This window comes from Mytilus trossulus, chromosome 12 (assembly GCF_036588685.1).
Source record: "Mytilus trossulus isolate FHL-02 chromosome 12, PNRI_Mtr1.1.1.hap1, whole genome shotgun sequence".
NCBI lineage: Eukaryota > Metazoa > Mollusca > Bivalvia > Mytilida > Mytilidae > Mytilus > Mytilus trossulus.
The window spans coordinates 4,051,890-4,071,460 of record NC_086384.1 but is presented as its reverse complement, the minus strand read 5'-3'; the positions used below and the strand labels follow the sequence as shown (position 1 = coordinate 4,071,460).

The 19,571-nt window shown below is 33.2% G+C and overlaps 1 protein-coding gene across 1 annotated transcript in view; it reads left to right on the top strand.

Annotated features, from left to right (window-relative positions):
* Positions 1-13,810, top strand: part of LOC134692877 (procollagen-lysine,2-oxoglutarate 5-dioxygenase 1-like) — a 58,655-nt gene extending 44,845 nt beyond the window's left edge. The window contains exons 19-20 of the mRNA XM_063553493.1: positions 37-165; positions 13,615-13,810. Of these exons, the coding sequence (XP_063409563.1) occupies positions 37-165; positions 13,615-13,770 (285 nt within the window). The 3' untranslated portion in view covers positions 13,771-13,810. The remainder of the gene's footprint in view (positions 1-36; positions 166-13,614) is intronic.
* Positions 13,811-19,571: the final 5,761 nt, after the last annotated feature.

Below are 19,571 nucleotides of genomic sequence, written 5' to 3'. Positions count from 1 at the left end.
CATAGCTAAGAATATAAGTATGATATGTTTTTTCAGGATGCTGATTCTGTAATGAACTTTGTTGTGAGATATCGTCCAGGGGAACAAGATCACCTAAAACCTCACCATGATGAATCAACATATACAATCAACATAGCACTTAACAGACAAGGAATAGACTATGCTGTAAGGAATAATAAATATAACATTTATCATTATTAAAAATATAACTTTTCCATACATTCTTCTTTAAAGCCTGAATCAATTTATTAGATATTTTAATAGTGCAGTCATAATAAAGAATATATATATGACGCGTCCCAATCCTATTTTGCCAAAATAATGATGTGTTTAGGTTTGCTGCAGTTGTTGAATGTTTCAGACAGTCATCATCTGTTTCTAAAATTAAGATTAGAGAATTTATAAACTGAGACATTTCAGTGTGTGCACTCTTGTCTAAAGTACAGTACAGTTTTCGCGAAAGCCATCCCATACTCCATACACCGAGTTTTTTCCTGGTGTTACACCAGGAAACTCCAATCACTCCCTAAATCCTCGGAGAAATTTGGGAGTATTCCCTCCGACTTTCGCGTAAATCCGTTACCTTTTGTTTATTGTATTAGTGACATCTCTCCCTGAGTCTGGAGTGACGCGGTGTCACACCAGGTAATTAATTGCCCTAATCCTTCTGATCTATGCCGACAAGCGACAGCCAAGTTTATATCTGATTGCTCGAAACAATTGAAAGATTAAATAAAAATCAAAACGTTGTTGTTAATTCTTTTAATTGCACTGACTCTGTACATTTAAATCAAGTTTTAAAAACAAACTATATTTGATTTTGACTTCTGTTTTTTATCAGTTAATAAATATTTAATTTACTAAAAGAGATATAATTGTGTAACAATAAACAGAGACTAACGCTGAATAAATTAAGGCAGTGTTAAGAAAAATTACAGGTCTCAAAATTGTTTATACAAGTAAAAAAGAAAGTATTTTTCACTATCTGTTATGCTAATAAGTCTACGCAATTTCCATTTTACGATTACAAAATAAAAGTTTTAAAAAGCAAAAGGTTGTTGTTAATGCTTACAATTGCATTAAAGTTTTATAAAAAAAAATCTATACTTGATTATGATCTCGATTTATTTTATCGGTAATTTATATAACTTAAGTTACAAAAAGAGACATAATTGCGTGAAAATAAACGGAAATTACACTGAAGGTATAAAATGTGAGAAAGAAAAAATAACGTTTTAAAACTTGTATATGCAATATGCAAGAAAAAAAGAAAATACTATTCACCATTCCTTATGCTACGGCATTTTTTCTTCACGGTTTGTTAGCACTACTGACTTTAGGATAAATAATACATTTCGGCTACAACAGGATTACTTCTATAGCTGCATCAACTCGTCGTTGCATAATATTCATTTACGCACAATGAATGTAAACTTTTGTGTTGTATTTAGATGAGTGATCTTTAAATATTTTTAAAGCAATTAATTGCCTTGGGAAGAAGATACTCAGGTGACCTTTCTGGATAACCTTGGGAAAGTTCATTCAAGGTTTAAACTTGCTTTGTAAAAAATTGACATAAATGTGTGTGCATTAAGATTGAGGCTCTAGAAGGTCCTTTTACAATTGATTAACCGGATTCTAAATTATATTCCTTTTCTGAATAAACCAACATCAGTCTTTTATTTTAACGTTTCTCAGTCAACAGAGGACATAAAACCGGACATTATTTATATGTCCATAGTCAACACTATATATTAATGGTAGATGAAAACAGGATGCATGTCGTTCAGTTCTTAATGGGCGTTGGTAGAGAGCCTCTGTGAAAACTTGTCAATATCGTAAAAATCCGATCCACATTTTTTTTTTTACATACTTCTTTCTTGAAATACGATATAATTTCATTTTAATATTCTGTTTTATAAATTGTTGAAATACTTCTTTTTATATTTCGCCGAGGATTTTAACAAGCAGTAAAATACGGACGGATTGCGCTAATCCAATTTTATTTTAAATAATCAAAAATCAATAACAGATCATTACGGATAAAAAACACATGATTTTGTTCTCCATTTAAATAAATAAGGTTGTGATTATTGTGTTGTGTCTAGGCGGCGAATGTATCTCAGTATTTATGAATATAGGGCTGCCACATTGCATACATACAAAACTATTTGTCACTTTACAGTTTCTTTTTAAAATTCAAATATTTCAAGTCGGTAATCTACCGCGGTAGTGAAACATAATATTTTACATTTCAAAATAAATTGAAAGTATTAAACAGAGTTCACTTGTTGATCTGATAAATTAACTCTTGGGTTTAATTTACATTGAACATATAACCGTAAAAACATCATTTTGATTTAAGCCAGTTGATATTAATTATATAATATTGAATTATTAATGAACCGAATATTGCTCATACATATAACCGTAAAAACGTCATTTTGATTTAAGCCAGTTGATATTAATTATATAATATTGAACTATTAATGAACCGAATATTGCTCACTGAGTAGGTCATAAAAGGTTCTGATTGTGGTAAAAGCATCTTTGTTGAAAAAACTAAAATTATGACCGGTGTCATATGGTATTTTGAACCCCCTAAAAATTGAACCCGGGGTCAAAATACCATGCGGTAAAATTATACCGCATGGTATTTTGACCCCGGGGTCATTTTTCACATATGGTATTTCGAACCCCCTGCAGTATATTGAACCCCCCTGTTTTTGAGAAATAGTATTGCAGATAATCTAATTTACAATTTCTTGGCTATTATATTTTTTTAATTAGAGGGTTTGAGTAGGGGGTTCAATATACAGCAGGGGGGGTCAAAATACCATGGCTATATAAAATTTTGCAAAATATCTTTTCCAGTATGCTTAATACATAGAATTTTTGAAATTTAAGGTCTATAGTAGGGGTCAATATACCGCAGGGGAGTCCAAATACCATGGAAATTATTTTTTTCAAAATATTTTTCCAGCATTTTGAATACATACAAACTACTGATTGGAGAATTATAACTATGTTAAGGAGTAAGAATTGCAAGAATTTTTGAAATTTAAGGTCTATGGTAGGGGGTTCAATATACCGCAGGGGGGTCAAAATACCATGGCTAAGTAAAATTTTCAAAATATCTTTTTCCAGTATGTTAAATACATGTAAACTACTTGTAGGAATATTATAACTATGTTAAGGAGTTTGAATAGCTAGAATTTTTTTAATTTAAGGTCTATAGTAGGGGTTCAATATACAGCAGGGGGGTCAAAATACCATGGAAATTATTTTTTTTCAAAACATTTTTTCCAGCATTTTGAATACAAACAAACTACTTATTGGAGTATTATAACTATGTTTAGGAGTTAGAATTGCAAGAATTTTTGAAATTGAAAGTCTATGGTAGGGGTTCAATAAACCGGGGGAGGGGGGGGTCAAATACCATGGCTAAGTAAAATTTTCAAAATATCTTTTCCAGTATGTTCAATACATACAAACTACTTGTAGGAATATTATTACTATGTTAAGGAGTTTGAATAGCTAGAATTTTTGAAATTTAAGGTCTATATAGTAGGGGTTCAATATACCGCAGGGGGGTCAAAATACCATGGAAATGATTTTTTTCAAAACATTTTTTCCTGGATGTTAAATGCATACAAACTACCTATTGAAGTATAATTACTAAGTTAAGGAGTAAGAATAGCTAGAATTTTTGAATATTAAGGTCTATGGTAGGGGGTTCAATATACCGCAGGGGGGTCAAAATACCATGGCTAAGTAAAATTTTCAAAATATCTTTTCCAGTATGTTAAATACATACAAACTACTTGTAGGAATATTATAACTATGTTAAGGAGTTTGAATAGCTAGAAATTTTAAATTTAAGGTCTATAGTACGAGTTCAATATACCGCAGGGGGGTCAAAATACCATGGAAATTATTTGTTTTCAAAACATTTTTTCCAGCATTCTAAATACATACAAACTACTTATTGGAGTATTATAACTATGTTAAGGCGTTAGAATTGCAAGAATTTTTGAAATTTAAGGTCTATGGTAGGGGGGTTCAATATACCGCAGGGGGGTCAAAATACCATGGCTAAGTAAAATTTTCAAATTATCTTTTCCAGTATGTTAAATACATACAAACTACTTGTAGGAATATTATACCTATTTTAAGGAGTTTGAATAGCTAGAATTTTTGAAATTTAAGGTCTATAGTAGGGGTTCAATATATTGCAGGGGAGTCCAAATACCATGGAAATTATTTTTTTTCAAAACATTTTTTCCAGCATTTTGAATACATACAAGCTACTTATTGGAGTATTATAACTATGTTAAGGAGTTAGAATTGAAAGAATTTTTGAAATTGAAGGTCTATGGTAGGGGGTTCAATATACCGCAGGGGGGTCAAAATACCATGGCTAAGTAAAATTTTCAAAATATCTTTTCCAGTATGTTAAATACATACAAACTACTTGTAGGAATATTATACCTATTTTAAGGAGTTTGAATAGCTAGAATTTTTGAAATTTAAGGTCTATAGTAGGGGGTCAATATACCGCAGGGGAGTCCAAATACCATGGAAATTATTTTTTTCAAAATATTTTTTCCAGCATTTGGAATACATACAAACTACTTATTGGAGTATTATAACTATGTTTAGGAGTTAGAATTGAAAGAATTTTTGAAATTGAAGGTCTATGGTAGGGGGTTCAATATACCACAGGGGGGTCAAAATACCATGGCTAAGTAAAATTTTCAAAATATCTTTTCCAATATGTTAAATACATGTAAACTACTTGTAGGAATATTATAACTATGTTAAGGAGTTTGAATAGCTAGATTTTTTTTAATTTAAGGTCTATAGTAGGGGTTCAATATACCGTAGGGGGGTCAAAATACCATGGAAATGATTTTTTTTCAAAACATTTTTTCCAGGATGTTAAATGCATACAAACTACTTATTGAAGTATTATTACTAAGTTAAGGAGTAAGAATAGCTAGAATTTTTGAATATTAAGGTCTATGGTAGGGGGTTCAATATACCGCAGGGGGGTCAAAATACCATGGCTAAGTAAAATTTTCAAAATATCTTTTCCAGTATGTTAAATACATACAAACTACTTGTAGGAATATTATAACTATGTTAAGGAGTTTGAATAGCTAGAATTTTTTAAATTTAAGGTCTATAGTAGGGGTTTTTCAAAACATTTTTTCCAGCATTCTAAATACATACAAACTACTTATTGGAGTATTATAACTATGTTAAGGCTTTAGAATTGCAAGAATTTTTGAAATTTACGGTCTATGGTAGGGGGGTTCAATATACCGCAGGGGGGTCAAAATACCATGGAAATTACTTTTTTTCAAAACATTCAATTTCAAAAATTCCAGCTTTTCTTAATCCTTAACATAGTAATAATACTCCAATTTGTAGTTTGTATGTATTCAACATGCCGGAAAAGATATTTTGAAAATTTTAATTAGCCATGGTATTTTGACCCCCATGCGGTATATTGAACCCCCTTCCATAGACATTCAATTTCAAAAATTCAAGCTATTCTAACTCTTTAACATAGTAATAATACTTCAATAAGTTTTATGTATGTATATAACATGCTATATGATATTTTGAAAATTTTACTTAGCCATGGTATTTTGACACCCTGCGGTATATTGAACCCCCTACCATAGACATTCAATTTAAAAAATTCCAGCTATTCTTAATCCTTAACATAGTAATAATACTCCAATAAGTAGTTTGTATGCATTTAACATGCTGGAAAAGATAATTTGAAGAAAAAATATTTTCATGGTATTTTGAACCCCCCCTAACCATGGTATATTGAACCCCCTACTATAGACCTTGAATTTCAAAAACCCAAGCTATTCTAACTCCTTAACATAATTATAATACTCCAATAAGTAGTTTGTATGTATTTAACAAACTGGCCAAGATATTTTGAAAATTTTACATAGCCATGGTATTTTGACCCCCTGCGGTATATTGAACCCCCTTCTATAGACCTTGATTTTCAAAACTTCAAGCTATTCTAACTCCTTAACATAGTATCAATACTCCAATTTGTAGTTTTTATGAATTCAACATGCTGGAAAAGATATTTTGAAAATTTTACTCAGCCATGGTATTTTGACCCCCTTGCGGTATATTGAACCCCCTACCATAGACATTCAATTTCAAAAATTCAAACTATTCTTAATCCTTAACATAGTAATAATACTCTAATAAGTAGTTTGTATGCATTTAACATGCTGGAAAAGATATTTTGAAGAAAAAATATTTTCATGGTATTTTGACCCCCCCCCTAACCATGGTGTATTGAACCCCCTAATATAGACCTTGAATTTCATAAACCCAAGCTATTCTAACTCCTTAACATAATTATAATACTCCAATAAGTAGTTTGTATGTATTTAACAAACTGGCAAAGATATTTTGAAAATTTTACTTAGCCATGGTATTTTGACCCCCTTGCGTTATATTGAACCCCTTTCTATAGTAGATATAGGAAGATGTGGTGTGAGTGCCAATGGGACAACTCTCCATCCAAATAACAATTTAAAAATTAAACCATTATAGGTTAAAGTACGGCCTTCAACACGGAGCCTTGGCTCACACGGAACAACAAGCTATAAAGGGCCCCAAAATTACTAGCGTAAAACCATTCAAACGGGAAAACCAACTGTCTAATCTATATAAACAAAACGAGAAATATATACCTTGATTTTCAAAAATTCAAGCTATTCTAACTCCTTAACATAGAAATAATAATTCAATAAGTTGTTTGTATATATTATATAACATGCTGGAAAAGATATTTTGAAAACTTTACTTAGCCATGGTATTTTGACTCCCTGCATTATATTGAACCCCCTACCATCATAGCATAGACATTCAATTTCAAAAATTCCAGCTATTCTTAATCCTTAACATAGTAATAATACTCCAATAAGTAGTTTGTATGCATATAGGGAAAACGGTACTATTTATTCTGCCATAGGCGACAATACTAACATTTTCTAAATTTACCAGTGTTTATAATAAAAACTTGGATAAAACAATTATGTGTGGTGTTTGTACTTTATTACTGTATTCTAAAAATTGAAGCCAAATAGTATCATGACCAATTTCCAACGGAGCTGGTTTATGTTATCCATGCCCACCGTCATTTTGCACCAAATTTATGAAATTTTGGAAGCCTTTTCGAATAATTCTCTAGAAAATATTTCAAGAGGTTTTAAAATTTATATTGTAAATATACAAACTGCAGTTATTCATAGATAAATAAAAAATAAATTGTACCCTTACATCCAATCACAGCGCTCATAAGTTGACTTCCTTCACCTGTCTTGGGTACACAAAAGGCCAACCTAATGCTGGGAAAATGTAATACTACCGTTTTCCCTATACTGTGACAAAAAGCTATAAAGAATTCTTATGACACCATCAATGCAATACTAGGTTATTGTGGAAACCTTGACTATAATTAATACTTGTATGTCCCCATTACTTAAAGAAACATGGATAATTTTATGTCCCCACCCCTACATGCTGATTTACCTCTTTCTCTACTTCTTTCAGATAAGGCTAAACAAACAACCTGTATCCAACTATATCTTATCTTATTCAAGAATAATAATAAACATTTCCATTTAAACAAATAAAAATGACAATTCCATTCAATTTGTATACATTTTATCCAAAATTTACAACATAAGCATAAATTGAAGATTTTTCATACTAATCTCCATTCCATGCTTTAGTATATGCCATATTGAGGTTCAAAATTTCAGAGCTGGTTATAAAATCCATTATTCTGTCTTGAGATGATATAAATAAGGATATTAGACACTTAAAACATTAAATCTGCAAAATACTCAGCTGTAAAGTAGCCTTTGTTGCCTGTATTAATCTAAGAAAAAGCTGAATTATGTCCCTTGGGAGTGTTAAATTTCAACAAAAGTCCTTTCAAACTGTACAAAATGACAAATTGTATATGCCTGATATAATAAAAGATAGAAACTACAAAATTAAGCACTATTAAAATATTTGCTACATGAATTGCCAACAATGTGAGCAATTCTTTACACAGGTGAGTATAAATTCTATCTAAATTTAGCCTCAAGTGGGCCTCTTTTTTTCTTAGATGAACAATTCTAACAGTGAAAATGCTTCTAGTATGACCAAATACTGTCTGACTATGTAAACAGTACAAACTTAACCAGACAATATCCAATTTTAATAGATTGTGTCAAGGGAAATACCCAATTTATACATTTAGGGAATTACACAGCAAAAAAGGCAAATATTTCAGTTAAAAATATATGTCGCGACTTAAATTCTGGGTTTTCAAATTGAATTAATCATTGCGAATGGTGAAAACAAATACAAAAGAAAAATAGTTTGGTGCAGTTTATACAATATAGTTAATATTGACTTCCTAGAATAAAGTTTTTTATCAGTACCCATAAATTTGACTTATTATGATGACTCAGCACTTTTTTCAACACTGTACTGTCCTCAGATAAAAATTTCTATTCTTTGTGATAAAAATCAAATGTTCTTATCAAATGCTTCAAAATAGTATAATATAACTGAAGTCTGGTTGATTTTGATTTCCCTGGCTATCTTGAGTATAGGGAAAACGGTACTATTTATTCTGCCATAGGCGACAATACTAACATTTTCTAAATTTACCAGTGTTTATAATAAAAACTTGGATAAAACAATTATGTGTGGTGTTTGTACTTTATTACTGTATTCTAAAAATTGAAGCCAAATAGTATCATGACCAATTTCCAACGGAGCTGGTTTATGTTATCCATGCCCACCGTCATTTTGCACCAAATTTATGAAATTTTGGAAGCCTTTTCGAATAATTCTCTAGAAAATATTTCAAGAGGTTTTAAAATTTATATTGTAAATATACAAACTGCAGTTATTCATAGATAAATAAAAAATAAATTGTACCCTTACATCCAATCACAGCGCTCATAAGTTGACTTCCTTCACCTGTCTTGGGTACACAAAAGGCCAACCTAATGCTGGGAAAATGTAATACTACCGTTTTCCCTTTAACAAACTGGCAAAGATATTTTGAAAATTTTACGCAGCCATTGTATTTTGACCCCCTGCGGTATATTGAACCCCCTACCATAGACTGTCAATTTCAAAAATTCTAGCTATTCTAACTCCATAACATATTTGTTACTCCAATTTGTAGTTTGAATGCATTTTTAAAACATGCTTGAAAGATATTTTGAAGAAAAAAAATTCCATTGTATTTTGACCCCCTCCCCCTTCCATATGGTATATTGAACCCCCTCCTATAGACCTTGAATTTTAAAAATCCAAGTTTTTCTAACTCCACAACATAGTTTTAATACTCCAATAAGTAGTTTGTTTGTATTTAACATGCTGGAAAAGATATTTTGAAAATTTTACTTAGCCATGTTATTGACCATGGTATATTGAACCCCCTACTATACATCTAAAGACATGTTAAAATATCTTGCTACTGTAACTCCTTGACAGATTTATTATACTTCAATTAGTAGTTTGTATTTATTTTATTAGTTTGAAAAGATGTTTTGAAAATTTAATTTTTAAAATCAAGTGAGCCATGGTAATTTGACCCCCTCCCCCTTTTTCACCATGGAGAATTTAATCTAAAAGTCTACCATTCTATATAAATATTTTAAATTTCAAAGAAGTATAGTGTCCAAGCTACATGGTCTAGTTTTAATGCTTTAAGAAGTTTTTTGAATGAAATTTTGTTGGTTAAGACTTCAGAGCACTTATACCAAGCAAATATTTTTCTTTTAACCAATCATTGAAAATTGACCTCCTCTTCTTGTATAAATGATTTTTAATATTTGATTAGCTTTTATGTAATGTTAAATGTTTTATTAATCATCTAGAATGAAAAAAACAGGGGGGTTCAATTTTCCATACAGGGGGGGGGGGGTTCAATTTACCATAGCGGTATTTTGACCCCGGGGTCATTTTACCATGGGGTTCAAAATACCATATGACACCGGATCGGACTATAATGAAAATACAAAATAAGTGTTTTATTCGTATTTTTATACGTTGTACGTTGCCTGTCATAAGACAATGACATGGGCATATACATACAAAAATAATTATCTTATTTTAAATAAAAATGTCACACTTTTATCTGTCAATGAAAGGACATTTAAATACCGTATTTTAAAGAACACAGGTGCAATCAAGATCGATTAAGCTGGGGTCACACATTCACGATTTTTACTTCCGTTCTTGATAGGACCATTCCCGATTAAAATTTATTAAAAGTCTGATCAAGATCCTGTGAATCGTGGATGGAAATTCAAACTTATATTAAAATTTGTAAAAAAGATAATTTGATCACGACAACAATCAGATAGTATTCAGGAAGCACCGATATTCAACCGTTTCTAAGCGAATTAGTCCCGATAATACCGTTCTGAATCCGCTTCTAATCCGATTTGTATTTTTCGCCAGGTAAAATTCGACCGAGTCTGTCACGACTGCGTCCCGACTCTACCGAATGTTATCCGACTGAGATCAGACAGTGACCGGACAGTGAACCGACGCTGACGGAAGTTATCCGTTCGAAAACTGTCGGCATATTCGGGATGATCAAGTACTGTCGGAACGTAATCCTATCATAGTCCGCTCTATCGCATTGCAAACGGCTTTGTCTGGTCTCAGTCGTATTGTATTCTGTAATTGTCGGGACTCTGACGTGGGTATCATTGACGAATTTCGTATTAATAACGGGACTGTTTCGGAACGGTTTCGGCAAAAAACGGTTCGCAATCGACAAGATCTGGATGCAATCTGGACTCAATCGGCAGAAAAACAACTATGAAAAATTACTCCGGATCATTCCCGTTCCACAGGACACCGTCCAGAATACACAAGACATTGTTCGGAATTCGATCCGATACAGCAGAATCTGTCACGACATAGCCACGATTGTAATCCGACTAGACAAAATCGGCTGAGTTGCCCCGAATGTTACGGGACGCACCTAACTGTCGGGATGCTTTGCCGAACTATTCGGACCCTTCCCGATCCGTAGGAATCTGTTACGAACTAAAACGAATGCGTTCAGACATTGATAGGACATTCCAGATAATTGAGGATACTAATCCGACTTTTTCACTTTTTGTGTCGTATTGCTGTCTTATCTCAATCGGGAGCAATAATCGGCAATGTGTGAACCCCGCATTAAATGTACAAAGGTAATAAATCTGGCTAATCTGATGATGTTGTCACGCGTCATTAATTTTCAGTTCATACGATGGGCAATAAACCAATTAACAGCCACGCGGTGTTGGGAGGGAATCTTTGTAGGAAATTGGGAGTATAATCCGTGATTCGCGGTGTCAATCCGCTACACACGGAAATCGGTGATTAGAGTTCGCGATTACATACTCTCTGGGCGTACTGTATATTATACTATCCAAAAAATGTTATTGTAAGATATTTTGTAATATCTGAGATCCAAATCTGGAGATTTTGAAATATTAAGCCCTGAAATTGTTGAAATCAATGAATCATACAATATAGCTAGGTCAGCGTTACTTAATTTTTTAGAGAGGCGTTTACTCATTCCTAGACTCATCTGTACACCAATAATACATACAGAAAATGGATAAGGCAATTCACAGTTCTAGAAATAAGGATTATATACAACAATTACTTCAATAAAAATGTTTTCAAGATTGTGCACCTAAGGGTAAATGATTGTATTTATTTTCCTTTGGAAACTTAACATTAAACAGTGGCATGATAGTAAGCATTGGAACATAGTATTATTTGTGATAAGTGTAGGTAATTCAACTATTTTTACCAAGGTAGACAACACTAAATTTAAATATTAGTCATGAATTATTTTAGAGTTTATACTAGATTCGTGAAAAATGCGCAAATTTTGTACTTTTATTGATAGTGTGATTAAACATGCACATACACCATTTCATAAGTGAAATATTCGTACATGTCAAGTGACAGGATATTCGCGTGTAATACACGCCTCTTCAACGTTTTACACGCCTCTTCAACGTTTTACACGCGAGAATTTTGTCACATGGCGTGTACACGCTTTTCAACACTTTACACGCTATTACACGCTTTTTCGTTCTTTTCATTTTTTGGTCGTTAATGATATCGCTATTGTCAGGGTTTTTCCTTGTTCCAGGATAAATACCGAAAAAAATCGAAATTTTTGTTTGGCTGCCATATTGTTTTATTTTCTATATGGACAAACAGTAAAAGGTAAGTAGTTTGTAATTAGTTTTTACGATTTTCTGACTTTCTTTCAAATTTACTTTGTAAGGATAATGTGCACAGAAATAGGTCGTTTTCAGGGCATGTACCGTTGTCCAATTGTTAAGCCAAAGCGATGTTTACGTACCAAGATTCAAGATTTATATATTTTGGAGTTCAAGTTTGAATGATCGTGTGACAAGTTACACATTGTGCATTCTATGTTGCATTGAGTATTACAATACGTGTGAGAGGAAAATACAATGCAGCTATTTAAATCAGCATTTAACACGTTTATTTAATGAAAATTTATAAAACATTTTTCTTTTTCAATTTCAGATTCAAATTAAGCCAAAAGATTTCTACAGGCCAGGGGGATGAAAATATCACAGAACTGTTGGATCAGCTCTTATAGTACCAGCTATCATCTGATGAACTACCCAGTTTTGACCAGGCAATGGAAGCAATGGCAGAGATAATAGATGACATTTTACATTACAAAATGAACAAAGCATTATGACATTCTTTTAAATCTTGATGAAGCTTATTCAGTCAAATATCAACTACACTACTGTGGGACAGCATTTTCAATTATAAAGAAATTGATTCTAAATTCTGATCAGAACTTGACTATGTTACATTTATATTGAGTGCTGTTATAAGAAATTATCAAATAAATGTAGATAAACTTGAAACTGGCAATTGTTTTAAATATGTGCCTAGTGGTGGTGCTTTAAAAGCAACATAACAAACCACTTAATACAATTAAAGTTTACAGTAGAATATATATTGTTTTTTTATATAGACAAATTTGTATGTGAAATTATGAACATTACCACATTCATATTAAAAACTCTGCATCTACGTCACGCGTTTTTACACGCTTTTTGACATGTCATGTCATGTCATGACATGATTTTCCATTGTCAGAGTTTGGCAAGTATGAATATCTGAGTAAAAGATTTTCTTGAATAGGTTGTATGGATTGTTGTGCTCAGATAGAGTTTCAAGCCAGCAACAATCTTTATCCCCAAAACCTTGTTTACATATAAATGGTCAATGTATAACAACATATTTTTTTTATTACAATGAATTGTCTTCTTAAAAGTTGATAAAATCCACTGAACTATGATGTTGGCCTTGTTCCCCTTTGCATGGCATTTAGTCAGTGTCTCAAAGATGCAGCTACATACCAAATTAAAGCCAGTCTGAACTTAATTGGCTATAAAAACTTATGAATGATACTGTTATAAGAATAAGTAGTTAAGTATAAAAATGACTGATAATACTTTTGTGCTCATTTCTCTTTTGCAGGGAGGTGGAAGTAGATTTATACGGTACAACTGTAGTGTTGTCAACACAAGAAAAGGTTGGATGATAATGCATCCTGGGAAATTGACACACTACCACGAAGGACTATATACTACATCTGGAACACGATACATACTAGTGTCATTTATAGATCCATAATTATCTAGAATATACTGTTAACTGGAAGAATCATAACTGAATGACAACTGATCTGAAAAAAAGCTTAGATTCATTCTTGAATGTGAATTTTTAGTACAATACAATATCAAATTGAAAAAAGTGTAATTTTTATTGCAGCTATAATACATCTAAACATGTATTGCCTAATTCAATGTGTCAAAATTGGTATAATTTTTATATTTTTTAATCATATAAAAATGTCTCATGATTAATGTATGAAACAGATTGTCTCCCATGACTCACTGCAGTTACAGCAATACCAATATGACAGGACCACAATCCCAGCATTATTTGTCCCTGAATAAAACATAATTAAATTAGAATGTCCATTTTCACCAAGGACTTTTAATATATTATTGTCATTGGTTAAGGCACACTATACATTAGCTAAATATTTTTCTATACTTGAGTGTAGGTTTGTTTGAATATTAGGTTATTTTTTTCTGTTTCCTATTAGATTGTACTGTGAGCAGCTGATAGGGAGAGTGGAACAGAAACTACTTCTCAATCTGTAGACTTAATTATACCCCACGCAACGGGTTGAGGAGGGTATAATGTTTTTGACCTATCCCTCCGTCAGTCCGTCCGTCAGTCCTGTTTCTTATCATCGCAACTCCTCTAAAACCACACAACAGAATTTCATGAAACCTTTTCAGATAATTAGGACATACTATGTAGTTGTGCATATCGACGGGAAATTGCGATTCAATTTTTTGTCTAGGAGTTACGCCCCTTTGAACTTATTTACTTTAATGTACTACTGCAACAGTTTGTCATTGCAACTCCTCTCAAACCACACAACAGAATTTCACAAAACCTATTCAGATAATAAGGACATACTATGTACTTGTGCATATCTACGGGAAATTGCAATTCAATTTTTTTTCTAGGAGTTACACCCCTTTGAACTTATTAAGTCACCAAAACGGAGTTTTGGAGACTTTATGTTTTTGTCCCGTTTCTTATTATGGCACCCTCAACGGAGTTGGGGTGACATATTGTTATTGTTTGTTTCTTTTTTTCTTATTATGGCACCCTCAACGGAGTTGGGGTGACATATTGTTATTGTTCGTTTCTTTTTTTATGGCACCCTCAACGGAGTTGGGGTGACATCTTGTTATTGTTCCGTTCTTTTTTGTCTTATTATGTCACCCGATCGACAATGTCGGGTGACATATTGTTATTCCTCCGTTTCTTTGTTATTATGGCACCCTAAACGGAGTTTGGGTGACATATTGTTATTCTACGTTTCTTTTTGTTTTTTTTATTATGGCACCCTCAACGGAGTTGGGGTGACATATTGTTATTCTACGTTTCTTTTTTTTCTTTTTTTTATTATTATTTTTCTTCCACTATTTTTGTCCGGAGCAGTTCTTGGAATAGAATGGACCAAAATTGATGGAAATATGGTATAATGTTGACCACCATTTGAAGTTGTCCCTCTGACTTTGGAATGGTCAAGATGGCTTCCGTTGCCATGGAAACGGGTAAAATGTGAAAATTTTCAAAATTTTCAAAATGCTCCAATCTTTCTAAAACTTTACAAAAATGGTAAATGGCATGTGCTGATGTGCTCTTTGACTTTGGAATTTCAAAAATGGCTGCCGTTGTCCTGGCAATTTGGGAAGGGTGCCATCCGTTATTGCTGGCAATTACAAATCTAGTTATGGCACCCTCAACGGAGTTGGGGTGACGTATTGTTATTCTACGTTTCTTTTTTTATGGCACCCTCAACGGAGTTGGGGTGACATATTGTTATTGTTCGTTTCTTTTTTTCTTATTATTATATTTATTCTTCCACACTTTTTTGTCCATGCTATTTCTCAGAATTGGCTTGAACAATATTGATGGAACTATACCATAATGAGGACCACTATATGAAATTGTGCAATCGGGGTATGGCACCATCAAGATGGCTGCCGTTGCCATGGAAACGAAACAAATGTGAAAAAATACTGTTTTTTGTTTTGGTGAACTATTTGGATACTATTTAACGCAGAATCATTATATTTTAATACAATGTAGGTGCCCACTATATACAGGTGTTGGATGATTTTGGCACTCATTGGAACTACTATGTTGCCATGGATACTACTCCAAAAAATTCAAAAATCTCAAAATGTTCCAAACTTAATGAAACTTCACAGTGACGATGAGCAGCATTGGAAGATGTGGAATTTGGCGTTGGAATTTCCAAAATATCTGTTGTTACCATGGAAACAATGCAAAAAGGTCAAAACTTTGAATTTTCACAGAACATTCTAGAACTTCAATGTTTAATTTATTCTACAGACATTAAATGGTATATGATTGTGGAGGGAAAAAAATGCAGTGGGGGTTTGACTTTGGAATATTCAAAATGGCCGCCGTTACCATGGAAACAGCAAAAATACAAAAACTTCAAAATGCTTCAAATTTATTGAAACTTATAACAAATGTTGCTCAGCTAATGTAGACTTGACTTTTGAGTTTGGAATTTCCAAAATGGCCGCCGTTACCATGGCTACCGCTCACCTGGCAATAGGGGAAGGGTGCCATCCGCTATTGCTTGCAATCGCAAATCTAGTTTCTTATTATTTTTCTTGCAACAAATTTTGTCCGCGCGAGTTCTTGGAATCCAATGGACCAATGTTGATGGAACTCTACTATAATGAAGACCCCCATGTGAAGTTGTGCACCTTGCTATGGAATGGTAAAAAATGGCCGCCGTTTCCATGGAAACTGCACAATTGTGAAAAAATCTAAATTTTGGTTTTGGTGAACTATTTGGATACTATTTAACTCAGAATCATTATATTTTAATACAATGTAGGTGCCCACTATATACAGGTGTTGGATGATTTTGGCACTCATTGGAACTACTATGTTGCCATGGGAACAACACCAAAAATTTCAAAATTCTCAAAATGCTCCAAACTTCAGGAAACTTCTTAGTAATGATGAGCAACATTGGAAGATGTGGAATTTGGCGTTGGAATTTCCAAAATATCTCTTGTTACCATGGAAACAATGCAAAAGATCAAAACTTTGAATTTTCACAGAACATTCTAGAACATTAATGTTTAATAGGCATTAAATTGTATATGATTGTATATGATTATGGAGGGACACAATTGCAGCGGGGGTTTGACTTTGGAATATTCAAAATGGCCGCCGTTACCATGGAAACAGCAAAAATACAAAAAACTTCAAAATGCTTCAAATTTATTGAAACTTATAACAAATGTTGCTCAGCTAATGTACACTTGACTTTTGAGTTTGGAATTTCCAAAATGGCCGCCGTTACCATGGCTACAGCTCACCTGGCAATAGGGGAAGGGTGCCATCCGCTATTGCTTGCAATCGCAAATCTAGTTATTATTATTTTTCTTCCACACATTTTTGTCCAGTCTGGAACTCTCATGTGAATGGACTCAATAAGATGGAACTATACCATAATGTTAACCACCAAATGAAGATTTGCTTTTTGGGGGTGGCACTTTCAAGATGGCTGCCGTTACCATGGAAACGGAACAAATGTGAAAAAATCCAGTTTTTTGTTTTAGTGAACTGTTTGGATATGCTTTAACTCAGAATCATAATATTTTAATACAATGTAGGTGCCCACTATATACAGGTGTTGGATGATTTTGGCACTCATTGGAACCACTATGTTACCATGGAAACTACACCAAAAATTTCAAAAATCTCAAAATTATCCAAACTTCACGAAACTTCACAGTAACGATGAGCAACATTGGAAGATGTGGAATTTGGCGTTGGAATTTCCAAAATCGCTGCTGTTACCATGGAAACAATGCAAAAAGGTCAAAACTTTGAATTTTCACAGAACATTCTAGAACATCAATGTTAAATTCATTCTAGAGACATTAAATGGTATATGATTGTGGAGGGAAAAAATTGCAGCGGGGGTTTGACTTTGGAATGTTCAAAATGGCCGCCGTTACCATGGAAACAGCAAAAAATACAAAAAACTTCAAAATGCTTCAAATTTATTGAAACTTATAACAAATGTTACTCAGCTACTGTAGACTTGACTTTGGAGTTTGGAATTTCCAAAATGGCCGCCGTTACCATGGCTACTGCTCACCTGGCAATAGGGGAAGGGTGCCATCCGCTATTGCTTGCAATGGCAAATCTAGTTATGGCACCCTCAACGGAGTTGGGGTGACATATTGTTATTGTTCGTTTCTTTTTTTTCTTATTTTTATTCTTCCACACATTTTGTCCACGCTATTTCTCGGAATTGGTCAGACCAATGTTGATGGAACTATACCATAATATGAACCTCCATGTGAAGTTGTGCAAGAGACATTGGAATGGTAAAAAATGGCCGCCGTTACCATGGAAACTGCAAAAATGTAAAAAAAAATCCAAATTTTAAATCTTTTATTATAAGAGCCAACCTAATGAAACTTTATGTAAATGTTGGCAGTGGTGCCCTGAGGTACCAATAGTACTTAGCTTCTGCAAAATCTGTACCATTGCCATGGAAACTGGAGAAAAGTTTAACATTGAACCTATGGGAAAAAAACATCAAATCAGCCTTTTCTAAAGGAATATCGGATCAAACTCAAAGAAACTTTATGAATATATAACATGGCATAAGTCGATATTGAAACTGTTGTTGGAATTTTCGGAATGGACACCGTTACCATGGAAACAGCAAAAATGTCAAAAAATATCAAAATGTTCAAAACTTAATGAAACTCATTATAAATGACCAATGGCAAGTAACGATCAGACTTTTGACTTCGGAATTTCCAAAATGGCCGCCGTTGCCATGGAAACTACAAAAATTTAAAAAAATTCAAAATGCTCCAAAATTGAGGAAACTTTACAACAATGTTAATAAACATCTGTAGATGCGGTCTTTCACTTTGGACTTTTCGAACTGGCTGCAGTTTAGTGGCAATGTGGAAAGGGTGCCATCCGCTATTGCTTGCAATCGCAAATCTAGTTATGGCACCCTCAACGGAGTTGGGGTGACATCTTGTTATTCTACGTTTCTTTTTTTTCTTTTTATTTTTATTCTTCCACACATTTTGTCCATGCTATTTCTCGGAATTGGCTGGAACAATATTGATGAAACTATGCCATAATGTAGTCCACTATCTGAAATTGTGCAAACGGGGTATGGCACCGTCAAGATGGCTGCCGTTACCATGGAAACGAAACAAATGTGAAAAAATCCAGTTTTTTGTTTTGGTGAACTATTTGGATACTATTTAACTCAGAATCATTATATTTTAATACAATGTAGGTGCCCACTATATACAGGTTTTGGATGATTTTGGCACTCATTGGAACTACTATGTTGCCATGGAAACTACTCCAAAAAATTCAAAAATCTCAAAATGTTCCAAACTTAATGAAACTTCATAGTAACGATGAGCAACATTGGAAGATGTGGAATTTGGCGTTGGAATTTCCAAAATCGCTGTTGTTACCATGGAAACAATGCAAAAAGGTCAAAACTTTGAATTTTCACAGAACATTCTAGAACATCAATGTTTAATTTATTCTAGAGACATTAAATGGTATATGATTGTGGAGGGAAAAAATTGCAGTGGGGGTTTGACTTTGGAATATTCAAAATGGCCGCCGTTACCATGGAAACAGCAAAAATACAAAAAACTTCAAAATGCTTCAAATTTATTGAAACTTATAACAAATGTTGCTCAGCTAATGTAGACTTGACTTTTCAGTTTGGAATTTCCAAAATGGCCGCCGTTACCATGGCTACCGCTCACCTGGCAATAGGGGAAGGGTGCCATCCG